The following is a 27,594-nucleotide window of genomic DNA, read 5'->3' on the forward strand; positions in this document are numbered from 1 at the left end:
CCCTCTCAGTAAAATGCCTTCCTGTCAGTCGTGCAAAAGACCAAGCTCGATAGCTGCAGTCGCTTAAGTGCGGCCAGTATTCGGGAGATTGTGGGTTCAAGCCCCACTGTCGGCAGCCCTGAAGATGGTTTTCCGTGGTTTCCCATTTTCATACCAGGCAAATGCTGGGGCTGTACCGTAATTAAGGCCACGGCCGCTTCCTTCTCACTCCCAGCCCTTTCCTGTCCCATCGTCGCCATAAGACATATGTGTCGGTGCGACGTGAAGCCACTAGCAAAGAAAGAAAAGTCGTGCAAAAGAATTTGTGATATTACTCGCGCTAGGTACTGAGTTGTCACTGCTTCCCATTCCCACGAACTTATTCGCCAATTCAGTCATAAAGCACTCTGAATGTGTTGTCTGTGGATTTGACAGTGTTTTCTTGTAAAGTATAAAGGAATTTACAATAGCCAAGCAAAAGATATGAAAAAATACTTTCCTCCATTATTTCATTTGGATGTGTTGGAATGGGCAATTGCTAAGAAATTGATCCCCGTGATCTACTCCATTTTTATTGATATTATAATCTAATACCAGAGTGGGCTTTTATATGTTTACATTGCCTCCCTTACATTTTACCTGAACACTTGTCAGTTTTGCACTATGTCTTGTTGAAAGACTGTAAACGTCTCTTGTGTCTTACAATTGAGCGCAAGTAAATGTTGCTTACGTCTTAAGAACATTTCACACTTTCTCAGTTGGGACGTTTTGAGAATTGTTGGTATGTTTTCCTTTTTTAAATATATATTTTGAACTATTGCTCACTGACATTGTTTTTTCTGCTCCACAACTTATCAACGGCACACTGGTAAAGAAACTATCTGTATAAATAGTGTGACCCTTATTGAAATAGAGACCACATAACTGATTTATTAGCTCGTGAACAGTGTTCTTGCCACCAGCAAAACCTGTAAAAATTTTGCTGTTGCAGATAGCCAGATTCTGCATCACTTACTATGTAAAACATGATCCCATATTTGTTTGGCTTATTTTTTATATAAACACTGAAACCTATCAGACTTCAAATGCAAATGATCTCCTTCTTGAATAACATCATCATAAATCGGTCCGATCTTATGCCTGGGGGTCATGGTTGGCTTGACTTTATGGAACATAGGATCGATTATAATTCAAATATAAAATTGACAAAATTTCTCAAAATCAGTCTTGAGGTAAGGGAGACCTTGGGAGAGGTGCCCGATGAATCTATGATTTTGCCTGGTAATCTGTAAACTTTGGCGACACAACCAATCACACATGAATCACAATTACCAAGAAGTGTTAAATTTTCCTCAATGTAACAGTAGGCCAAGAGCCATAGAGAGACCTGTGCTTTGTCTGTTCATTTGCGTTTTTTATTGCATCCCTCGCATAACAATTTGTTTCTGATTTTCTATACCTAAAGATATCTATGTTCAAGTACTTACTAAAATATTTCCATGCATCACTAGTACTGTCCATTGGAATTCTGACTCTGCAATCTTGAAACACAGGCAATTGTGGAACATTATCCATAGTTGGCCATCCTACATCAATAGCAGGGTTTTGAACTATGCGTTCTTCACTCTTTTGATGTTTTTCCCACTATTAGTTGCTTGACGTCAGGCTTTCATTGGGTTGCTGCAGGTTGTCATCTCTACACAGGAAACAAACCTTATTTTTAGGTGGTGGTTATTACTGTTCTAAGAGGAAGTACAATTAGGCAACCGTCCTCTATTAAAACTAAACAGAGAGAAAAAAATGGTAGGAGTCCAACACTTGGAAAAATGAAGGTACCTGCCAAAGAAAGAAAAGGGCCACTAAGGGAAAAGAAAAATGAGACACCCTAGGCCTTGACATCTAACACCACTGGGGTCAGAAAATAACAAGAGATGACAACGGGAGGGGGAATAGGGAAGATGAAAGTGAGGAGTCTGGCTCAAATAAGCAATGCCAGAAGTTGGTTAAGGACCCCATGGTCGCCGACCCATGCTCTCACCTTGCACTCGCCTACTATGACAGGCAGGTGATACCGTGGATGTTATTCTACTGCCCCCACACTCAGAGGACAAAATTTTTAGGGAGTGGTATGAAACTGTATTACAGAATCAATTTCACATCTGTTTGAAATTAGCTCATTATCTAAGTTTACTTGTCTGAAGTGTCAAAATCACATTCACTTGATGTGCAGTTGTCATCCCCATCCCCAGTTTCAGATCCTGGGCTTTCCATAAGAACATTCAGTATGGATTAATCATCTTTATTTTGTGCACTTCAATATGACATGATGAATATTCACAAGAATGACACATGCAAGCCTGCCGATCAAACGCACACTCTTCCTGTCTGCACGCACGTACTTTCCTGCTCACTTCACAGCTGACAGTGAATGATGACGCAGCCACAATTTAAGTAGGAACTCGACAATTTGATCAATTCCTTGAAGGAAGAGCTCTTGACTTGTGTTCATACTTATTAGAAGCATCCTACAGTATTCTGGCAAAGGCACAGCTCGCTGAAACGGCAGCTTCTGTTTTTTTGCCTCGGTGAAATCTTGCACCTGTCGATTCTCAGAGCTCGATTGTCAGTAATACACTCATAGTTTCTACAGGCGGCATCTCCAGTGTGTTAAGAACATACATTTCCTGCAAAAAAAAAAAAAAAAATTATTTCATAAAGTTTTCAGCATCTTGCAGGGTGTTTCACTTTTTCTGTTCAGTACTGTACGTAGGATTAGCGTGCTATTTTGTACCATTCTTTATGTTTGATATCTAAAATGGAGTTTCAATCCATTTTTATACTTTCAGATGTAAAAATGGCTCTGCAAGATCTAGTGGGAAGTGAATGTGGTAGAAGTCACCCGTTGACCCAGTTGACATCACACTTTCTTCTTGACCAAGCCCATGAGGAACGTGGGTTGTGTCGTCCAAGTTCTAGCCAAGAAGCTGATGAGGTATGGGTGCTAAAGTTAATACTGTATATTTTAATATTAGTCTAGTTTCAGCTGAGCATAGTGGTGCATTTGGATAGTTATTGACCATATATAGCAGAGTTGATATCGACTGAGCTCAATGCCATTTAAAAATGTTTAAATGCGACATGTATGTGTTAACTTTTGGTGAATTCAGGAATTTCTGTGGGAGAAAATTACAATACCCAACCTCTGTTAAGACTGTTAGCAATTAGAACATTAACCATTCTTTTATATTTCCAGTCCAGATATGAATGACTGTGGTTTCTGGCTTCTGATACTTTCAGCATCTGCAAGCATAATGATATACATAAAATAATGTACAGGGCAGCTCATAGTGACTTCAAACCAGCTGGACCATCCAGTACTTGACACTAGACATAGGTTAGAGGTCATTGATATCAGGTTGTACAGAGGTGCTAATATATGGACTCTGATTATTATGTTTTCATTGTTTGCAATCCACTAAGAATTTGAAACCGGGCGAATTGGTCGTGCGAGTAGGGGCGCACAGCTGTGAGCTCGCATCCGTGAGATAGAGGGTTCGAACCCCACTGTCGGCAGCCCTGAAGATGGTTTTATGTGGTTTCCCATTTTCACACCAGGCAAATGCAGGGGCTGTACCATAATTAAGGCCACGCCAGCTTCCTTCCCATTTCTAGGTCTTTCCTGTTCCATCATCGCCATAAGACCTATCTGTGTCGTTGCGAGGTAAAAAAAAATAAAAAAATTGAAATGCCAAAGGGTTTAACCCTGACATGGAGAGACATGTTGCCCTGGCTGATCAATATAGCAAGAAGTTTTGTGTTTTTGAACAGGTATTACACAGGTTAGTGTAGATACTTGTTTGGGTAAAGGTATGGTATAGTTGAGAAGGTATAACTTTGGGCATTTCCCACCGCTAATCTGGTTTGAACGCAAGGCACGGCTTTGAGGCCAAGGCCACCAATCACAGTTGTGGATCTTGTGCGCTTTCAACATGTTTTCACTTCCTTACCTCACTCTGTTGTGTTCCATGTGTTGCCATGAAGTGCAGCTAAATGTGGAACTTTATGGACTTAAGGTTGCATAGACTTCATGTGTATAGGAGTTGTGAGTAGCCTGGCTAAAGTGTTCGACATGGAGTAGTTTCTTGTTGTACTGATTATTTTATTTTTAGTATGTGTGACAACTTTTGCGAGGGCAATTTTTGGGAAGGTTTACAGTTACTTACAGGAAGAATTTACTGCTGTGAGAAGAAATATGAAAATTGAATGCAAGAGTCACATGATTAGAACATGTGCAGATACTGGTCTTCTGAAGCAAAGTTTCCTGAATGTTCTGAAGCAAGGGCAGTTATCAGGTGAATGTAATAATAATAATAATAATAATAATAATTATTATTATTATTATTATTATTATTATTATTATAGCTGCAGGTAATTTAATAATATTAATAATAATAATAGTAATAACAACAACAAATGCATTGCAATTGGGAAATATCCCAGTGTCAGTAATCACTTACAGTAGTGTTATAATAAAGTTAAAACCTAATTACACAACAACAGTACAACAAGCAATTCCATGGAAAGAAAATATTACAGGAAATACTACTAGTTTAACGTTCTAAATCCAGCATCATATACAAATTCACACACAATTTAAGTATTTCCAGTGCTTAACACTATGGCTTACAGTACTGCAAGTTGAGCTTACTACTAGCTTAACATTACAACAGAGTCATATACAAATTCACACGTGCGTTAAGTATTTCAAAATTTTACAATATGACAAAGTACAGTACATTAAGCAGTCCAGTTACAATTATCTTAGCATTGTAAATACAGCATGTTTGTATATAGATTCGTGGCTCAGTCCGGTGGTATTTGAAGGTGCTCAGATATGACAGCCTCGTGTTGTTAGATTTACTGGCACGTAAAAGAACTCCTGCGGGACTAAATTCTGGCACCTCTGCGTCTCAGAAGTCCGTAAAAGTAGTTAGTGGGACGTAAAGCAAATATCATTTTAAAAAATTATTATTATATAGATTCACTCATACCTTAAATAATTCAGATGCCTTAATACTACATTTTACCGTGGGTTTAGTGTTGCATTAAAATATGACACCATGAGATAGAAATTTACACACAATTTACAGAATGCTGGAGTCTATTCTTGAAGCATCTTACATTTTTGGGAAAAGGCTCTATGATCGCTGCAGGTAATGCATTCCAGTCATCAATTCCTCGATATACAAACAAATATTTTCCATAGTTAGTTTTCTGCAGTCTATCTTTTACTTTATGCGGATAATCTGTCCTACTAAAGTAACAGGGCTTTTCTAGTTGACTGTTCAACTGTCCTCAAGCTGGCTTATTTGTGTAGGCATTATACATGGCACATGATCATGTTCGTTTCCTTCTAGTCCTCAGTATCTCCAACCCATGTTCTTCTGTCATACTTATTTCTTGTAGGATTGAAATTGTTAAGCACAAATCTTGTAGCCTTTCGCTGTACCATCTCAAGTTCCTTAATGAGCCCTGTTTGGTATGGATCCCATACGGCTGCTCCATATTTCGGGACTGGCCTAATGAGTGATATGCGCCTTCATCTGGGAATTGCTGCCCTTTAGCACCCTCATCAAGAAATGTATGGACTTGTACGCTTTAGAAATTACACTTCCTGCGTGGGTGTCCCATTGTATATCTCTCTTTACATGGATTCCTAGTTACTTGCATGAGTCACTCTCTACAAGAGCGTTCGATCCAAGACAATATTAAAAGTCCCCTTGCCTGAGTTTCTTTCCCATTCTTATGAGACTGCATTTTCGAGAACTTATTTTTATTTTGTTATCAAGTGCCCACTTAATGGAGTATATTTAGATCGGCTTGTGATAACCTATTATCAACAGCATTCTGTATTTTTCGATATATTATGCAGTGATCCGCAAACAACCTGTATTTACTTCAAATTTCATTTGGCAGATCATTGATAAATGCTATAAATAGGAGTGGTCCTGTAACACTACCCTGTACCAATCCTGAGGTAAGTTCTTAATTCTTTCCTGAATTTTTCTATGGCAAATTTCGAAGGGGCAACAACCAGTGTTATTGATTATATCTATTGCCAGGCTGTTCTGCTCATTAAATATGTTCCCATACCAATGATTTAATTCATTAGCTATTAGTAGATTTTCAGTAATTATCTCACCTTCTTAGGACATTATCATTGACACATCATGGCTGGCTCCTTGTGAAACTTATTCATATGCACCGAACTAAATTGACTTGTACGCTTTCCTTACTTTCCTTTTTAAGGCTCTTAGTTTTCCTATTGTAGTATTCTGGATCTGGGTTCCATTTTAATATTGTAAGGTGCACAAACTGCTGAATAGCCCTATTAATAATAATAACGAAATTATACCATATTACGTTTATGTGCCTGCCTTTTGATGCCCAGTTGGGAATTATTTGTCATAGAAACTCTTGGAATTTAAAGGGGTCAGCTTTACTATACTGGTGTACTATAATTTTCTCCTCATTATCTAGTTTAGTGTTTAAGAGATACGTAAGGATATGTAATATTTAATTCTGCAGCTGAGTGGTCGCTTATACCTGGTACTGCCATACAGCTAATGTGTAAGTCATCGGGTTTTACAAGATAAACATATTTTTTTTTTGCTACGGGCTTTACGTCGCACCGACACAGATAGGTCTTATGGCGACGATGGGATAGGAAAGGCCTAGGAGTTGGAAGGAAGCAGCCGTGGCCTTAATTAAGGTACAGCCCCAGCATTTGCCTGGTGTGAAAATGGGAAACCACGGAAAACCATCTTCAGGGCTGCCGATAGTGGGATTCGAACCTACTATCTCCCGGATGCAAGCTCACAGCCGCGCGCCTCTACGCGCACGGCCAACTCGCCCGGTAAGATAAACATCTAAAGTGTTGTTTCTCTAGTAGGAAAATCTACTACTTGGGTAAATCCACCATCCCTAATTAGCTTGTTTACTACAACCTGACTGTAGACACTTCCCGTAGCCTCGCCAGACCAGTTTATGTCCGGAAGATTTAGGTTACCTGCAATTATAACACTTTTCTGCATATTGTTGCCTGTACATGTAACATTGTGCATCCTATCGAGTACCGAGAATTTATCAGGTGGCTTATATATTCCTACTATTTGAATGAGATTGGCATTCCCTTGTTCCATGATTTGCACACACAACATTTTGTGATCCTCATCAACCCATTTTAAACAACTACGTATGTTCTTTCGCTTACAGATAAATACTCTACCACCTCTAGACTCTTGGTCCCTTTATTATATATAATGAAATCACTCTGATTTACTTTGTTACTATTTACATTCCCATATCTACATGGTATGATTCCATAACATTCCAAAATTCAATAATATTTATTTTGCACGCTTTGACAATTCACCTGCAGTAGTCTTTGGGTCATACCTCCATAGTCTACAATCCGCAGCTGCTCGTTGCCTGTCGTCAGTTCCAGTTAGCAGCCTTCCTCCGACTTCAGTCTTCCTCATCTTTGCCGGCACAACTTAATGACACTTTCGTGCAGATTTCCTAACTCATAGGAGCCTCACCTGTTCAAGTGCAGTCCGTCCCGCACAAGTGTCTCTCGTATCCAGCAATCCATCTCCACTTGAACAGGTCTGGGTGTTGCCTGTGATTAGTACCACTGTATGAGAGACGCCGTGGGTCTGCGTTGCCTGTGATTAGTACACCTATGTGAGGAACACCATAGGTTTGCGTTGCCTGTAAAGGGGCGCCGCAATGTGAGGAATACCATAGGTCTGCGTTGCATGCACGTAGTACATTACCTGTGTGTAGTACCATAATGTGTGGAATACAGTGAGTCATTACATGTAACTATGTAATTGTATTGAAAAGGTGGAATAGAAAAATAAAAAATACAATATTGTAAGCATATTATACAGTGAGTCTGCGCTACTTTTGATTAGTACCGCAACATGAGAAATACCATGGTTCTACTTTACTAGCGATAAGTACCATTATGAGGGGCTGATGACCTCGAATTTGGACTCCTTTATACAACAGTGTATCATTGATTCAGGATTGTGCTTTAGAAACAGTCCCTTGGTCAGTAATATATTGTTTTACGATTGTTTCTGGGAATGTGGGGCATTGCGAGTCGGATACACTGATGGTGTTTTAAAGTCATGTTCACCCATTCGTTCGTCATCACGTTTTGAATTCTGGTCAATCGATGATTTTGGACTTTTAAATTGTCATTACATTCCATCTCATTTCGTACCATTAGGGGCTGATGACATAGATGTTAGGCCCCTTTAAACAATAAGCATCATCATCATCAACAACAACAGCAACTTCTCTGGCTTTCAGAGACTCCAGGGTGTCAGAATTTTGCCCTGGAGGTTTTTTTAACGTGTCTGTAATGGTGCTTGCCATGTCTCTCTCTTTTACAGCTAATCGTATGAAGCGCACAGAGTTATACATTCTGAACTACGGCCATCAGTTCTGTGGGGAGAGATGTTCTCTGTATGTAAAGAAAATGATAGGAGATGATTTGATGCATCCTTATGAATAGGTGATCAGGGAGAAGAATGGGGCATACAGCAAAAATATGGAGAAAGGAGAAGAACAGTAGAATATTAGAAGTAAAGGTAGAGTTGAAGAAAGGGGTTTTTGAATAGAAATAAATAAATAAAGAAAGAAAGAAAGATCATGTTTTGAATATTAGATCCAGTTTGAGGGAATGGTGGAAGTGATTTCTGATGATGATTATTATTTTATTAATATGAGCTAAGCAGTGACCCAGTAGTGATCAGAAGTAGGCTGAGGTGGGTGGGATATGTCGTTTGTATGGATGATGGTGAACCCACAAGAATAAATTAGGAACACCATAGGTTTGCATTGCCTGTATAGGTTTGCGTTGCCTGTGAATAGCGCCACAGTGTGCGAAACATGTAGGTCTGTGTTACATATGCGAATTTCATCACCTGTGAGTAGTACCATAATGTGTGGAATACCGCAAGTCTACGCTACTTTTGATTAGTACCGCAACATGACAGATAGCATGGTTCTATTTTCCTAGCGATACGTACTATTTTGAGGGGCCGATGACCTGGATTTTGGACCCGTTTAGACTACAAGCATCATAGATTCAGTATTGTGCTTTACAAGCAGTCCCTTGGTCAGTAATACTATCGTTTAATGCTAGTTTCTGGGAATGTGGGGCATTGCGGGTCAGATCCACTGATTGTTTTTACTTCATATCCATCCGTTTATTCTTCGTCCTCACATTTTCGAATTCTAGTCGGTGGAGGATTATGGATTTTTAAATTGTCATAACATTTTGTCTTATTTCGTACCATTAGGGGCCGATGACCTAGATGTTAGGCCCCTTTAAACAACAAGCATCATCATATTCATCAGAAACACCATCCCGAGGGAGGACCTTCGTATGGTGCGCCAAGCATTGCAGGATTCCATAACTTCGGCACCTGCCATCCGCGAACATGTACTGGAGGCACTACAGCATCCTGTGGGTTATCGCACAGTACCTCGAAGACTTGCCTCAGCCAGATTGGGGTCCTACTGCCCCATGCATTGGTTTCCATTGACACCAGAACACCAACGCCTGCGTTTGGAGTGGTGCCTTGCCTGGGAGGCATGGACAGAGGATGACTGGCGTCGCATCATGTTAAGTGATGAGTCCTGCTTCTCCATAACCTTCGATGGCTATTGTGTGCGGGTTTGGCGGTATCGAGGGCAGAGGGCAGATACTGCCTATATTGTGGAAAGATACATGGGCGTAATCCCTGGTATCATGGTAAAGGGATCCATAGGATATGCGTTCAGGTCACCTCCGACAGTGCTTCGGCAGACTTTGATGGCACAGCGATACGTCACAAACATTTTGCGTCTGCACGTCCTACCCCTTATGGCACAACATCCTGGGACAGCGTTTCAACAAGATATAGCATGTCCATTCACATCGCGTGTCTATGGAATGCCTATACCCTACCTCAAATTACCTAGTAAGTAAGTAAACTTGTGTCTTCATACCGAGGTGATGCAGCTCTTTTCAGACACACTCCCAGTGGAGGTGAGCTACATGTACCATTTTAACCATATATTAGCCCTCCTGCCATTCTTAAATTTCTGGCGCTACCGGGAATCGAACCCGGGCCTCCAAGGATGGCAGCTAATAACACTAACCGTTACGCTACAGAGGCAGGCTCAAAGAATGAGTCCGGCCACATGAGCATTGTAGTACTAGTCACATAAAAACATCAGAAAAAAAATCACGAGGTCGATAACTAGTTCAAAAATAGTCTGTAACTAACATGTTATAAGAAGAATACAACATTTATATAATCACCAGAATGAATCATGATAATATTCAATATAATTCTGAAGGTTAATATGCTCACCAATGTCGCCCACGGAAGAAAGATAGGTTACTCAATTCTCTCCACATTGTCGTCATCACTGTCAGAGTCGTTCACATTTACCACTATCCGTTCAATGGCATCGTCTACTAACTGGTCTGTATCCCGCATTCTTTTTTCTTCTGTCTCAATGACGTGTTTTATACACATTTCTCAACGTTGAGGGGTCACTAGTTCAATCCCGTCCAGCAGCAGTTTTCTTATTTCCGCAAAGGTGAAAGTTTTGTTCTTCCTAGCCTCGTTGCCCTTAACTTGGCTCCACACACTTTCAATTGGATTTAAAGAACAGTCGTACAGAGGTAACTTTAAAACTTGCCTTCCCGATTGCAATGCGATATCATCTACTCTATACGCACCACGAGTCCTTAATATGCTTTGGGATGGCATTAAGACGTAGCGACTACTAACCTCATCACATTTTTGAGAGTACTACCAGGTTTTGCGTCACTTAACTTCTTAAAAACATTGAGAGCATACTGTTTTTCTCCACTTCCCAATGCTTTTCCCTTCTTGTGCTTTACGTGAGAATGGCCGGCTCACCCATATTTATTCCACACGGAACTTAAATGAAGGTTAACTAAACTTAAATTAAAACGGTTAACTAAATCCTAACCACCAAGACAATGACTGACTACCAACTTAATTAATAATGATATATTACTAAATATTAGCACAAAAGAAACTCGTAATAATATGTGAAGTCACTAGGTCGCCAATAACACACAGAACACAGCAGTAAATAGAAAGCACATGGGTTGTATGTTAGCTAAATGAACTGCTACTGAATATTGCAATGGCTGTTCTGCTGTTGACACATCGCCCCTCTCAAAAGGCACTTTAATTCACGAGTATCAATTATAAATTGAAACTAAACAATTTTTGAAAAGTGAAAAGATAAACAGATTTAGGTGACGTACATAACTTTTACACAGAAATAACATTACCTAACACATGTAAAGTATTTTTCATGCCTTACCAAAAGATAGACAGTACCATTGCATTTATCGCATGTTTTTCATGTTTACCTTTTCTCCCAGATTATTTGGGATAGGGTGTAGAGCATATTGTGATCCTCCTGTGGTGAACATAATCCCCGGACCTCTCATCATCGAACATGTGTGGGATGACATTGGAAGGGGACTCCATCCCAGCACCAGCCTGCGGGATATGGAGGGACAGTTGCAACAGCTGTGGACAAGCATGCCTCAGGAGAGGATCCAAAGGCTGTTCGACACCGTTTTGAACTGTATGTGGGCATGCATTGCGGTCAGGAGGTTTGCGACACCCTACTGACCTGGCACCAACATTCCACCTTTAACTGCCAACGGCCTTGCCTCTTTCATCCCATATTGTAATCAGTTCAGTAAAGGCACATGGTCTTTCAGCATATGTAGTTTCATTCACTTTCAACCATTCCTTCTGGGTGCTTAACTTTTTTTTTGTCAGGCAATGTGTATTTTATGTGTTATGTATTTTCTATAACTCGAAGTTCTTTTGCTTGAAGTTTTTGATAGCTTGAAGAATATTTCAAGTCCAGATGTTAAAAAGTTTTTTGTAACTCAAATTTATGCATAACATTACGCTTATGCGGTCTGATTATCCTGTGCATAAAAACTAGTTCCTGCAATAGGAATTTGAACTTAAGTCTCCTCCTTGTAAGCATTCTCTAAATTTTACTTCTCTTTCCCAAGGTGAACTGTTGCCTTTATAATCCTCTCATTGATGTACTGAATCTCTGTAATGCCATCTAACTTTTTTGATAATATCAATCCTGCTTCATTGCTGATCTCTGTTGTCACCATTCCAGTAGAGGGTATCTTCTTCTTCCTTTATTCATGGGGTCTCTTTAAAAGTTCCTTTTAGTGTCGACCGCAAAGATCTTTTGCTACCATGGGTTTTCCTTCATCTCCTCCTAGTTATACCTGCTCCCTTCAAAAAGTTGCAGGTCCTCCTTATTGGGTCTTCACAGATGTTTCTTCTCTCTTCACTAGGTAAACCCTGTGTGGAGATTCTAATTCTTCCCAGTGCCTTACATTCAAAGAGTATGTGTTCAGCTGATTCTTCTGCATTGTTGCATTTCCTACATACATTGTCTGTTATTACTCCTATTCTTTATAGGTGCTTTTTAAGATGGCAGTGTCCAGTCAGCAGTCCTACTACCCATTTTATATTTTCTCTGCTGAGTTCCAGCAGTTCCTTAGTATGATCCTTGTTTGGGCTCTGCATCCTGGAGCATTTTTCCAGTTTTCCATTTGTTTCTTTTGTATCCATTTACCTATGTAGAGGCGGGCTTTTCTATAAGAGATCCCACATACTGGTTCTGGGCCCATAAAAGGTGTTTCTGACCCTTTTCTTGCCAGTTTATCTGCTTTTCCATTACCTTCTATGCCTGCATGCCCAGGTACCCATATTATTTTAACAACATTGTACTCTGAGAGCTTCAGAAGAAGTGTATGACAATACCAAACAATTTTAGATGTAACCTGGACAGCTTCAAGTGCCTTAACGGCTGCTTGGCTATCTGTAAATATGAAAATGTTCTTATCTCTGTAGTTCATTTTTTCTTTCCACAAGGCATGTAATGATGGCTATCACTTCAGCTTGGAAAAGTGTAGTGTCTGCCTAGGCTTGTTTGGATTGATCTCTCAGGCCTTTCCCCGTTGATCCCTCTTCCTGTTCCCTCCTCAGTCCTTGAGCCATCTGTCCACTACACAATATCTTTCCTATCAGTTTTCCATATGTTAATGTCCCAGTCTTCCTTTTTAGTTATCTGGGTCTCAAATGGTTTTTCAAAGGTATACTTTGGAATCGTATAATCAGCTGGCATGTGTAAAACTTCCCGTGTTCTAGGTTCATTTTACAGCGACCAAGATTGAGCCTTTGTGCCTTCCAGCATCAGTAATGCTCCAGTCGATATGAACTCATTCTAGCCTGTCCCTCTATAAAATTACTTAATGGAGGGAGATCTTGTAGAGTGTTCAAGGCTTCTGTAGGTGTAGTTTTCATTGCCTCAGTCATCGCTATGCATGCCATTCTTTGAAGGCTATTTAGTTTGCTACTGACTTTTCACTGAGTTGCTTTTATCAGTGGTCTAATGATCATTGTGTATATCTACATTACCATTGCCGGCTTTAGACCCCATGTTATCACGACTGCCCTCTTGCGTGCATACAATAGTTTCTTAACCCGGGTTATGTTTCTTTCTATATGTGGATTCCAGGTTAACTTTTTGTCTAATATTACACCCAAGTGATCGGGATCAGTCACAAGTCTACTTCATTCTTTATCTGTAATGACATAGTCAATGACCAACTTGCTCTTTCCATCCCATTTGTAACGTTTAATCTTGTGACTGACTCTTTTGTTGAACCAACTGTTTTTTACTACCAAACAGTTTCTTATGCAGAAATCTAGGAGATGTTCCCCTTCTGAATTCATTCTCCCATAGCCATGTGGTCCTATATATTCCCATAGCCATTCCAATCTTCCATATAGAATTCTTGCCCAAAGAGTTTCAGTGTTCTCGTCCCCTCTAATTTCTTCCTTCTTGTGAAAGAGACCAGTGTTAATCTTGCTCGGGTTGACTGTGAGTTGTTCTTCCCGACACCAGTTCTCCCCAAGGTTAAATGATCTTTGCATGAGGTCCTGGATGACACTCGTCACCTTACCTCTTACCACAATAACTAGATCTGCGTATCCTTTTGTGTAAAATCCCTGTTTGTCGAGTATGGCTATGATTTTGTTCACCACAAGGTTCCACAGAAGAGGAAAAAGAACTCCCTGTGCACAACCTCGAGTGGCTCTAACTGTGAGCGTCTCTTCAAACAGAGTTGCCTTTATTTTTCTCCCGCCTAACATGGATCTAATCCAGTTTACAACAGTCTTCCTCACCCTACTCTCTTCAACAGCTTTAATCATGGGGTTGTAGATTGTATTACTGAAGGCCCCTTGTATAACTAGAAATGTCGCCAGAGCAATTCCTTTGTATTCTAGGCTTTCCTCTAGTTTGCAAACCAGTTGATGGAGTGCTGTCTCAGTGGATCTGCCAAGTCTGTATGCAAGCTGATTTTCATGTAATGTTGAGTTCAGTTGCACTGTTTTCTGGATGTATTTATACAGTATTTTCTCCATTGTTTTTAGCATGAAGGAGTTGAAGCATAATGGTCTATAGGCTTTGGCTTGGGCATAGTTCGCCCTTCCAGGCTTTGGTATAAATACTGTTTTAGCTTTAGACCATGATTTCGGCATGTACCCTAGAGCTAGACTTGCTCTAAAAAGGTCTGTCAGGGCCTTGATGATCATCTTCCATCCTTCCTGCAGGAATATCGGGAGTATCTCAGCTGGCCCTGGAGCCTTTATGGACTGAAACGTGTTGATTGCCCACCTCACATGGTTAGGCTTAATTAATCGGTTGGCACAGTTTCAATCTGCTCTTCGTGATCTGGCCTCTGTTTTGACCATTTATTCCCCTTATAATTCCTCAGCCTCAGGAAAATGACAAGCTAGCAACACCTCCAGAGTCTCCTTTCCCATCTGAGTGTATGTTCCATCAGGTTTTTCCAGTGTTCCCACTTGATTTATATGTATCGTTTTAAGAACCTTCTGGAACCATGCTGCTTCAGTGCTTGATTCCACTTTCTCGCAGAACAGTCTGCAAGAGTTTCTTTCTGCTCTTCGTATCTCTAGGTTATACTCGGTGAGTTTCCTATGATATAAGTCCCACATACCATTTCTTGATATTTTGTACAATGCTCTAACCTCTTTTTTTTCATTTTGGCTAGATTGTTATTCCACCACCTAACATTTTTGGCGGTTTTCTTTTCTCCTTTTTTTGTTTGTTGCTATTTGCGAACCATGTGACCTTGCTGTGGTGGGGAGGCTTGCGTGTCCCAATGATGCAGATAGCCGAGCCGCAGGTGCAACCATATCGGATGGGTATCTGTTGAGAGACCAGACTAACGAATGGTTCATCGAAAGGGGGGTAGCAGCCTTTCGGTAGTTGCAAGGGCGGCAGTCTAGATGATTGACTGATACGGCCTTGTAATAATACTCAACATGGCTTAGCCGTGTTGATACTGCTACACGGCTGAAAGCAACGGGAAACTACAGCCGTAACTACCTTCCGAGGACATGCAGCTCTCTCTGTATGAATGATGTACTGATGATGGCTTCCTCCCGGGTAAAATATTCCGGAGGTAAACTAATCCCCCATTAGGATCTCCGGATGGGGACTACACGAGAGGGGGCGATCATCAGGAAGATGGATACTGACATTCTGCGAGTCGGAGCATGGAATGTTAGAAGTTTGAATCGTTGTGGTAGGTTAGAGAATCTGAAAAGGGAGATGGATAGGCTAAAGTTAGATGTAGTTGGTATAAGTGAAGTACGTTGGCAGGAAAAACAAGATTTTTGGTCAGGCGACTACTGAATTATCAACACAAAATCAAACGGGAAATGCAGGAGTTGGTTTAATAATGAATAAGTAAATAGGGCAGCGGGTATGCTACTACAACCAGCATAGTGAAAGAATTATTGTCGTCAAGATAGACACCAAACCAATGCCCACCACAATAGTGCAGGTCTATATGCCTACTAGTTCAGCGGATGATGAAGAAATGGAAAGAATATATGAGGAGATACAAGATTTAATACAATATGTAAAAGGTGACGAGAATCTAATTGTGATGGGAGAGTGGAATGCAGTCGTAGGCCAAGGAAGAGCAGGTAGTACAGTAGGAGAATTCAGATTGGGACAAAGGAACGAAAGAGGAAGTCGGCTGGTTGAATTCTGCACTGATCATAATGTAGTCCTTGCCAATATTTGGTTCAAACACCACAAATGATGGCTGTATACGTGGACGAGACCTGGAGACACTGGAAGGTATGAAATAGACTTCATTATGATTAGGCAGAGATTCAGAAACCAGGTGTTGGATAGCAAAACTTTCCCAGGAGCAGACGTGGACTCTGACCACAACTTGTTGGTCATGAAATGCCATCTGAAGTTGAAGAAATTGAAGAAAGGAAAGAATGCAAAAAGATGGGATCTAGACAAGTTGAAAGAAAAGAGTGTGAGGGATTGTTTCAAGGAACATGTTGCACAAGGACTAAATGAAAAGGCTGAAGGAAACACAATAGAGGAAGAGTGGAGAGTAATGAAAAATGAAGTCAGTAGGGCTGCTGAAGAAATATTAGGAAGGAAGAAAAGATCAACTAAGAATCAGAGGATAACTCAGGAGATACTAGACCTGATTGATGAACGACGAAAATACAAGAATGCTAGAAATGAAGAGGGCAGAAAAGAATACAGGCGATTGAAGAATGAAGTGGATAGAAAGTGCAAGGTAGCTAAGGAAGACTAGCTGAAGGAGAAGTGCAAGGATGTCGAAGGTTGTATGGTCCTAATAAATGTAGATGCTGCATACAGGAAAATCAAGGAAACCTTTGGAGAAAGGAAATCTAGGTGTATGAATATTAAGAGCTCAGATGGAAAGCCACTTCTAGGGAAAGAAGACAAAGCAGAAAGATGGCAGGAGCATATCCATCAGTTGTATCAAGGTAAAGATGTAGATAATTTGGTTCTGGAACATGAAGAGGCTGTTGACGCTGATGAAATGGGAGACCCAATTTTGAGGTCAGAGATTGACAGAGCCGTGAGTGACCTAAATAGGAACAAGGCACCTGGAATTGATGACATTCCCTCTGAACTACTGACTGTCTTAGGAGAAACCAGCATGGCAAGGTTATTTAATTTAGTGTGGAAGATCTCTGAGACAGGAGAAGTCCCATCCGATTTTCGGCAGAATGTTGTTATACCTATTCCCAAGAAAGCCGGTGTTGACAGGTGTGAAAACTACCGCACCATTAGTTTAGTATCTCATGCCTGCAAAATTTTAACACGTATTATTTACAGAAGAATGGAAAAACAAGTTGAAGCTGAGTTGGGAGAAGATCAATTTGGCTTCAGAAGAAATGTAGGAACACGTGAAGCAATCCTGACTTTAGGTCTGACCTTAGAGGATCGAATCAAGAAGGACAAGCCCACGTACATGGCATTCGTAGATCTAGAAAAGGCATTCGATAATGTTGATTGGACCAAGCTATTTATGATTCTGAAGATGATAGGGATCAGATACCGAGAACGAAGAATTATCTACAATCTGTATAAAAATCAGTCTGCAGTGATAAGAATCGAGGGCTTTGAAAAAGAAGCAGCAATCCGGAAAGGAGTGAGGCAAGGCTGCAGTTTGTCCCCTCTCCTTTTCAATGTTTACATAGAACAGGCAGTAAAGGAAATCAAAGAGAAATTTGGAAAGGGAATCACAGTCCAAGGAGAGGAAATCAAAACCTTGAGATTTGCCGATGATATTGTTATTTTTTCTGAGACTGCAGAAGATCTCGTAGTTGCTGAATGGTATGGATGAAGTCTTGGGTAAGGAGTACAAGATGAAAATAAATAAGTCCAAAACAAAAGTAGTGGAGTGCAGTTGAACAAAGGCAAGTGATGTAGGAAATATTAGATTAGGAAATTAAGTCTTAAAGGAAGTAGATGAATATTGTTATTTGGGTAGTAAAATAACTAACGATGGCAGAAGTAAGGAGGACATAAAATGCAGACTAGGACAAGTAAGGAAGAGCTTTCTTAAGAAAAGAAATTTGCTCACTTCAAACATTGATATCGGAATTAGAAAGATGTTTTTGAAGACTTTCGTGTGGAGCATGGCATTGTATGGAAGTGAAACATGGACGATAACAATCTCAGAAAGAAAGAGAATAGAAGCTTTTGAAATATGGTGTTACACAAGAATGCTGAAGGTGAGATGGATAGATCGAATCACGAATGAAGAGATACTGAATCGAATTGGTGAGAGGAGATCAATTTGGCTAAATTTGACGAGAAGAGGAGATAGAATGATAGGACACATCTTAAGACACCCAGGACTTGTTCAGTTGGTTTTTGAAGGAAGTGTAGGTGGTAAGAACGGTAGGGGTAGACCAAGGTATGAATATGACAAGCAGATTAGAGCAGATGTAGAATGCAATAGTTACGTAGAAATGAAAAGGTTAGCACAGGATAGGGTGGCATGGAGAGCTGCATCAAACCAGTCTAGGGACTGATGACTCAAACAACAACAACAACAACATTTGTTTAATGTCGCACTAACACATCAAAGGTTTTCGGTGACGGGAGGGTGCGAGGTTGGGAAGTTAGCGGCCGTTTCCTTCATTAAGGTACAGCCCCAGCATTTTGCCGGGTGTGAAATTGGGAAACCATGGAAAACCATCTTCAGGGCTGCTGGCAGTGGGGTTCGAACCCACTATCTCCCGAATGGAACCTCTGAGCTGCGCGACCCTAACTGCACGGCCACTTGCTCGGTTTTCTTTTCTCTAAGGGGACATTTGTCATGGTATGCGGCGATAATGGCCTCTTCTAATTGTTCCACTGCCTCATCCAATTCCCTCCGTTCCCTTACGTTCGTTTGGATCTTTTGTACAGTGTGCCCTAGAACTTCTCTCTATCCATCCCAGTTCATTCTTTTAGGGTCTCTGTGTACATTTAATACCACATCGCCTCGCCTCTATCGCAAATTGGATATGCTGGTGGTCTGCCAAGGTTGGCTCCTCCAGCACCTTCCAATCCTTAATGAAGTTTGCAGTATGCATGGTGTTCAATGTGATATCTGTTACCTCTCTACGATTCTTATTTATGAATGCAGGTTTATTTCCTAGGTTTAATATTATCAATTCTGTTCTAATAATAAACTCTATTAAGAACTCACCTCTTTCATTGCAGTTAGTACTGCCCCAAGCAGTGTGATGTGCATTTGTATCTGCTCCGAGTACTAGGTGTTCACCTATCCTCTTTGCTTTGCAAATTAATTCTTCCAAGTCTTCCGATGGAGGCGGATCCATTGAGTCATATGGAAGGTATGCAGGGCCTATTGTTATTTCTCTGGGACCTTCCCAATTTGCAAGTTTTATCTTGGCTGCCACTAGATCCCTTGAACAATGTTCCTGTAGCAGAAGGTATTTTAATTTCCTGCTTACAAGTAAATTTCCAGATTCCGCCAGTCCTGCTATTCTGCCTTTAACTACCCATGGCTCTTGTATAAGAGCCACGCCAATAGCCTCGGACTTGAACTTCCTTACGAAATTGGCCACAGCTGCTTTTTTATGTTGAAGGTTGGCCTGAAGAACTTTCAGCACCATCCTTGCCAACGCTAGGTTTTGTTTTTCCCTTAATTACTTGAAATTTGATCTGCCCAAGTCCAAGCTTGGCCTTAAGGCCTCTCTTCTTGAGCTCTTCAAAATCTTTTTCTTTAAGGACCAAAACAATTGTCCTTCCTGTGTCTGGAAAGGTTTTAGGTATTGTGGCTACCTTGATTGAAGTGAGTCTTTCCGAAAAGGACATGACAGTTTCTTCTTTCTGTTTCTTGGCGGGCGGTTTTGAAGCCGAACTTGATGGTGCACTATCTTCCGACGTTAGCCTTTTGAGCGTTGTCGGAGGGATAGCTTCTCATCAATCCCTGCCTTGGTTTCTTTTCCATCTAAATTCCAGCTGCTATTTTGGCTTCCATCCTCGCTCTCTTCCTTTCCTTATAGTATGCACTGTTGCGAAGTGGTCTGTCAATATGTAATCTGTTGATTTTTGATGCAGAAATCTTCAGTTCTGTCTCTACGGGCGTTCCTGATTTGCTTGTGGTAGCAGTCTGCTCTACTGAAGCTTCTGTTGCCATTTCTTGTTTTATGTTGGTGACAGCCTGTCCTACTGGGACTTCTGTCTCCATTTTTTTCATCTTCGGCTTGCTCCTGGATCTGCTCTGCTGCAGCTTCCATGTTTCAATCGTAGGGTTTTTGGTCCTTCTAGGATCGTGAGCGTCGTTCTCACCTTAGTAGAGGGTATAGTTTTTACTCAACTCTTTCTGTCCTTTACCTTTCCATTTAGTTTCACTCAGCAGAGTCCTGCAGCGAGGCCCAGCCCATGAGCTGCTTCAGCAGTACACTGCAATGGGCTTTGAAAGGCTCGAACAAACGAAGCCCGTGACGTCATCGCACGGGCCGGTCTGGGCCAGCGCTCTGTCATTTGTACGCGGTGAGCCAAGGACAGCGCTGTGGTAGTTCTATGGGCTGACTGCTTCAATGTGTACAGTGTACTGCGTGTCAGCGGAGTGCGTTGCAATACGGTCGAGTGGAGCCGATCAAATTTGCTGTGGTTTTCAGTTTGACTTCTCCGTCTATCCTGTTATCGGAAACGAATGTGGACTGTAATTCCAAAAGAAAAGAAACCGTGGCAAAAAATCGTAAAGTAAAAAAGAAGCAACAAACGAACTAAAAACCGCACAGTACAAGACTTCTGAACCGGATCCTAAACTTAAAAGTTGTATTTGGTTCGTATTCAAGCCTGCAGTTGATGGTGATGGGAAAGACGTTAATTTTGTGTGCTGTACGATCTGCGGTGAACTTCATGCACACACTAGCAGTTACTCGCGGTTTCTCGCGTGGATTTCGTAATTTGATAAAAGTAATCATTCCTCGATACTGTACTAAGACATTATCTGAAAATCCCTGAAGTATAAAACCTCGCTGAAAAATTGTTTCATTTACCCCAGAAAATCTTTGTACACAAAGTTTGTCGTATTGCCTTTTGGGGCTGAGATGACCATGCGACGTAGAACTGTACACGTGAGAACGTCTTTTCTCAAGTAAAAAAAAAAAAAAAAAAAAAAAAGTTTCCTTATTTTTAAAGGAGATTACAAATACGTATTTCCACATCTGTAACATCTTCAGGTTTTGAGATATAAGTATCCGCATAAAAAGAATTCATTCCCTTTATCAGCCCTTCCTCCACCCTTTTAAAAGAGATTATAAATACCACTTCACATCCGTAACATGTTGAAATGTCTTATGGCTTTTAGTGCCGGGATATCCCAGGACGGGTTTGGCTCGCCAGGTGCAGGTCTTTCTATTTAACTCCCGTAGGCGATCTGCGCGTCGTGATGAGGATGAAATGATGATGAAGACACCACGTACACCCAGCCCCCGAGCCATTTGAATTAACCAATTAAGGTTAAAATCCCTGACCCGGCCGGGAATCAAACCCGGAACCCTCTGAACCGAAGGCCAGTACGCTGACCGTTCAGCCAACGAGTCGGACTGTAACATGTTAATTTTTGGAGATATATTGTAGATATGCTCAGGGATTATGTATACAAATTTTGGTTGGCAGCTATGCCCAAACGTACACACATAATCGCGCTGCTGTAGAACCCTGGAGCTGGCATTGCCATGGTTACGGCAGTTCATTTCCTTATCCGATTCTGAGAGCAGGGGTAGTGTGGTGCCAATATCTCCTTAACGATCGGTTTCAGGGCCGTAAAACATAGTTTTCGGGCCCATAGGGCTTACCGAGATTTGTTCTGTGGGTTAAGTGGCTTAAAATGAGCTTGGTGTCGTCCTTGCACGACAAATTCGATATTTCGCCTATATTAGCCTATTATTTTTATGCTTCCCTGTCGCCTCCACCTCGAATTGTTTTGAAAATAAAATACAGCCCATGTCCCTCAGGGATAATGTATATTTACATTAGTAAAAGAATTTTTAGAATCGGTCCAATAGTTTCTGAGATTACCCTCCAGATATACACAAACTAACAAAATTCGCGCTCTCTCTTTATTATATTAGTGTAGATTAAAGGAGTCGGACTGATTTTGTCTTTTTTATGTTTAGATAAAAACTTACGATGAACGAAGTGTGCTTCAATGACGAGCATTCTAATATTTCCGTGTCCGGCTCCATGGCTAAATGGTTAGCGTGCTGGCCTTTGGTCACAGGGGTCCCGGGTTCGATTCCCGGCAGGGTTGGGAATTTTAACCTTAATTGGTTCATTTCGCTGGCACGGGGGCTGGGTGTATGTGTCGTCTTCATCATCATTTCATCCTCATCACGACGCGCAGGTCGCCTACAGGAGTCAAATCAAAAGACCTGCATCTGGCGAGCCGAACATGTCTTCGGACACTCCCGGCACTAAAAGCCATACGCCATTTCATCAGACTCCACGACTATGCCACAACCTGCCACAGTAATGAAATTTTCTTCGTGGACTGACGTTCATGATGCTTCTATTCCAATAGATGAGCTGGAAAGGTATTTAAAGCGAAATTGTGGAATGCAAGAAGATAGATATAGCATCCTATTGGAGAACAAATGGACAAAACTATCCAAAATTTCACCAGATCGCTAAGAAAGTAATATGTATGCAAGCATCATGTTCAGCTTCAGAGATAAATTGCAGTTCAGGGGGCTTCATTGTCAACGCATGACAATGCTGATGGTCTTCTTTTCATTCACAGTAATTCCATTCCACCACATTAACAATGACCAATAAACTACTCACACTAAGTAAAAGCTGCGTTCAGGATTGCTTTTGTTGTTGGCAAATTGCACGTCATTTATGTTTATATTTTATTTTGAGGTAAATGAGAATGAAGTCCTATGAATATGCTTCGTGTTATTTAGATTCATTTTCAGTTAACTTGATGTCAATTGCAAACGAATATTAGTTTATAATAAAGTTTCTGTTTGTTTTCAATTATTATTATTATTATTATTATTATTATTATTATTATTATTATTATTATAGTGCAGGAGAAATATCTACCGTTTAATTTCAAAATGCGATTATCCTACTTTGCAATATGTTAATAGCGTACGGAATTCGTAGAGTGAATGATCCGAATAGTAGTGTGACTTGAACATTTCGTTGTGCACAGCGCACATGTTATTGTGGAGAACTACTCAAGGTTATTCCACGGAGCCCACCCAGTGCGGTGGACTGCGGTGGGCCGTATGAGCCCAGTGCTGTGGGCCAGTACGCTGCCGCGTCAGAAAGAGAAAGGCACTGCACGGGCTGGGCTGCCGGAGCCTGTGGGTTCGAAGTGCTGCGCGGTGGGTCTGGCTGCAGGAGTCTGTCACTCAGTCCTAGGATTGATATTTTCCTTCTCTCCATGATGGCCACTAATTCTTCACATTTCCTGTGAAGTTCTGTACTTTGATTGTTCCTATTCGCATGTGTTGTCTTCTCTGGGGTTGTTGCACAATTGCAATGCCTGGCCTATCATCTGGCTGTAAGCCATCATACCTGGTATGTGTCTGCGGGTGCTGTTGTCTACTTCGAGTTCTTAGTTTACTGCCAAGGCTCAAGTGTTGAAAGCGATTGCAGTTACTCTCCAACTGTCTTGCTAGGCCTAACGTTGGAGATGATTTTTTCTGTCAGGGTTATCACGCTTATCCTTTAGCAGTCTCCTGCCACATCTGTAAGGCAGCAGCTTCCTGTTGAATTTATGTGTCATTTCCTACACAGTGGCTTCAACAAGCCCCCTAAGGGTGAACTCCTCTGCCCATAGCCATTGGTTCTCCCTTAGTTTTCAGGTTTGGTAACGACCGCCCAACCCTCAGCCAAACAGTCGCAGGTAGTACCGCTTACTGTCGCATACAATAGCAGGATGTACTTGACAGGACATGCTGACATGGTAGCAGTATGGTCACTTATTTCAGTTGATATATTAGAATACAAACAGACCACTTGTGTATGGAAAACAAGGGTAATTGTACACTGCATAAATTAAATACACAATATCTTATAAAGAATATTTTAAATATTTTAAATTAAATACACAATATCTTATAAAGAATATTTTAAATGAACTATCTGAAATGAACTTCCTTACATTTAATCTTCTTTTCTGATGCCACTTCTTCACCTTCTAGATACTCCTCAGGCTCTTGTTTTGGCTCTGACAAATGTTGGTTCCTCTAATAAGGTAACTACAGGTTTTTTCTTAACGTTCATAGTTATCTCTTGATAACTGTTCTTTGAATCCCCTGAAGGTGAGTCTTCAGATTCTTCTGTCCATGTTGGTTCATCCTTGATGGATATTTTTTCCTCTTCTGCTTCAGCATCTGCCAGAACCTTTTTCTGAACTGCTGCAACTGACATTCCGAAGGTTCTGATGCACTAAGTTCCGTATATTCAGATATTTTTGAGTTGGAGACTACTGTATCTGACATATCATCAGTAAGCACTTGACGAGGCTTCTTTTTCAAATCTAATAGCGTTCCTTTCATTCTAACATGGTTAACAAGTTTGTGTATAGCTCTTTTACTTGGTATTATCTCAGTTGGATATTTTATGTGAAATAGCTTCTGGGTTTTCTTAGCTGAACCAGACTTAACATACGAGTCGTACGGGCAAAGGTGTTGTTCAAGCGAATAGTTCAGAAATTTATGAAAACACCTAAGGCAGTTAGTTACAAATAAGTAATGTGTTCTCAAGTTCAGATACATGCAGTATTTCAGTATTTATATATACATGCAATCTTTCAGTATTTATAAATTAATTTCCTGATTGCTGAGACTGTACCTAAATTAAGGCCATCGACGCTTCTTTCCCACTCCTAGCCCTTTCCTATCCCATAATCACCATAAGACCTATCTGTGTCGGTGCATTGTAAAACAACTTGTAACGAAAATAATAATCGCCTATCGTCGCCATAAGACCTATCTGTGTCGGTGCGACGTAAAGCCCATAGCAAAAAAAAAAAAAATCTCCTGATTTTTGACTTTTAAATGGTGACACGTCTGAAGATTTATCATATATGTTAAGTAACAAATTGTCGTCCCTTTTCAGTGAAAGTGTACTAAATATTTACATTCTGCTGTTTTTGTAGGTTTATTTTTATTGATATTATTGAAGTGTATTAATAATATTTATTGTATTACCTGAAATCTTAATGGTTATGCTTGGATGAAACAATAGGATTTCTTTCTTTTATCAAAAAAGGTAAATTCCATGTTTGAGGGACTGTTTTCTTTTTTCTGCTTGTGGGAAAATCATTATTAGTGTTGGTAACTGTTATGTGCACTAGAATAGGTTACATTGGCTGTGAGAGGTTTGGATAATCTTATCAAGCTTTAAATCTCGATATACTAGATTCTCTTGGCTAATGTTCTCTGGGGAGCGTGATGGCTGAGTGACATAGTCACAGGCTTCTCACCAAGGCAACTGCAGTTCAGATACTGGCCAGTACATGTAGGATTTTTAAAATGTCGTGTCCCTGGGACTTCAATTCCTCTTGAAGCTAGAAATCCTGTTAACATGACATGAAATTTCTTGTAATACTACAAGCGTTTTTGCTTGCTAATTGTGATATTTTTAGGCTGCTTTTCATAGTCATTACAGCTTGATCATCATAATACTGGCTGTTGACCTTACTAATATCTTTAAGGAAATAATCCATATAAATAATGAACAATCTCACTCCAACTCTTTTTCCTAATTGAAACTGGGAACTAATCCAGCTATTGTTCTGTCACTGCAACCTGCCTCTCAACACAATTTTATTTTTTTAAGTTTTGGTTGGGGTTGAGGGTGCATGGTAGCCAAGTGATATCAGCAATGAGTTCTTACCAGAGTGGCCACAGTTCAAATTCTTATCAAGACTTGTGGTAATTTTAAATTGAAAAGTCTTGCCCTTATGGTTCAGTGTCCATATTAAGCTCTATGTTCCGTGGTTAATGATCTTAAGAATAACGGACACAAAACTGCTTGCCTGCTTACTTTTTCCTTGCATGCTTCTAGGATTTTAGGTGATAAAGAGCTAGTTGGCTGCATGGTTTGGGTAATGTAGCTGTCAGCTTGGATTCGGGAGGGAATGGGTTTGAACTCCACTGTCAGCAGCCTTGATAATTTTCTGTGGTTTACCATTTTCACATCAGGAAAATGGTGGGCTGTACCATAATTAAGGCCATGGTTGCTTCCTTCCCAGTCCTATCCCATCGTTGCCGTAAGACCTGTCTGTGTGTGACATGAAGAAAAGGTGATTACAAGGTAGTGTGGGCCTCTTTATTTCACCATCAAACTGTCACCCTTATCAGGGGCATCATTCAGATTCTGAAGAATTGATTGACCATCTAAACATGGAAATCAGAGTTTTACTTGATGACCCAAATGTGAGCAAATATTTTGTATCTTCATTAGAAGTTCATCGTTTGGAATATTATTTGTATCTTGCTTTGTTGATTTTTCAAATTCCATTTCTAGAGTAGTTTTTTCTTTCAAAAATACATTATTTGAGTTTGGTTATGACTGTATTGGTATATGTGGATATAACAGATGGCTTTTGTTTCCTCCAGTTGGTGCAAGAATACCTGGAAGAGGTCTATGGCCCAAAGGCTCGATCCTTTTGCATGGATTCTTTGTTCCAAGAAATGACCCAAATTGAATCTGGGGAGTTTCCTCAAGTTCCAACCCCACGAGGCCCTACTGCTGCTGATGAGCCAGACTTGGAAGCCGTTGGGTCAACTTGGGTGCAAGAATATTTAGGATCTAGAAAGCCATTTAATGTACGTATATTTTAATTTGAAATTGTAGGTACGTCACAATTGTCATTTAATTGCATTTTATGTTTTGTTTTCCTTTTTTTTTTTTTTTTTTTTTGTAGCAAGTGCACAGTAATTGCCTAATTGAATTGTGGCATTTGGCAGATAGTTATACTAACACACGCTCCCGTTCATATATGTTAATGCATAAAGATCTTCAAATCCTCTACTAAGTACTTCAGCATAACTTCCTAACACAGAGCATGTGTATGAATAATCACATGGCTGTTCTATAGATTTATGAAGGATTCAGTTGCTCTGCTGGTGCTGCAAATAACTACATTTCATGCTACAGGGGAATCAGTTCAATTTCGTGAGCCAAATGTGAGCAAATGTTTTATGTGGCCAGAGGCTCTTAATTAGAAATTCATCTTCCAGAATATTATTTGTTTCTTGCTTTGTTGATATGTTATCAAATTCAGTGGATATACAGTAATGAATCTTCAAATAGCATGACCAAGTGAAACCAATCTCTCTATTGGAGATGCTGTGTTTATGACAATATAGTAATAAAATTACTTCTGTTTTAAAGATTTAGTTGCATTTGCAGGGGTTTTCCATTTAAAACCTGAGTGCTCGCATGCGGCTGAGGTCAAGACAGGCCGGCTGGCTAGCTTTCTCCACACCTGCGGCCCCCCTGGCCACAGCCGGCCTGTACACAGACTTTGTTTCTTAAATCTGCAAATCTGCATATGCAGTATAAGAAATTAAACTAAATTCTTAC

The 27,594-nt window shown here is 40.5% G+C and overlaps 1 protein-coding gene across 1 annotated transcript in view; it reads left to right on the forward strand.

Annotated features, from left to right (window-relative positions):
• Window positions 1-27,594, forward strand: part of LOC136863628 (peroxisomal targeting signal 1 receptor) — a 282,877-nt gene that overhangs the window by 36,849 nt on the left and 218,434 nt on the right. The window contains exons 2-3 of the mRNA XM_067139995.2: window positions 2,826-2,971; window positions 26,625-26,834. Coding sequence (XP_066996096.2) covers window positions 2,834-2,971; window positions 26,625-26,834 — 348 coding nt within the window. The 5' untranslated portion in view covers window positions 2,826-2,833. The remainder of the gene's footprint in view (window positions 1-2,825; window positions 2,972-26,624; window positions 26,835-27,594) is intronic.

Source organism: Anabrus simplex, chromosome 2, assembly GCF_040414725.1.
Source record: "Anabrus simplex isolate iqAnaSimp1 chromosome 2, ASM4041472v1, whole genome shotgun sequence".
Classification (NCBI taxonomy): domain Eukaryota; kingdom Metazoa; phylum Arthropoda; class Insecta; order Orthoptera; family Tettigoniidae; genus Anabrus; species Anabrus simplex.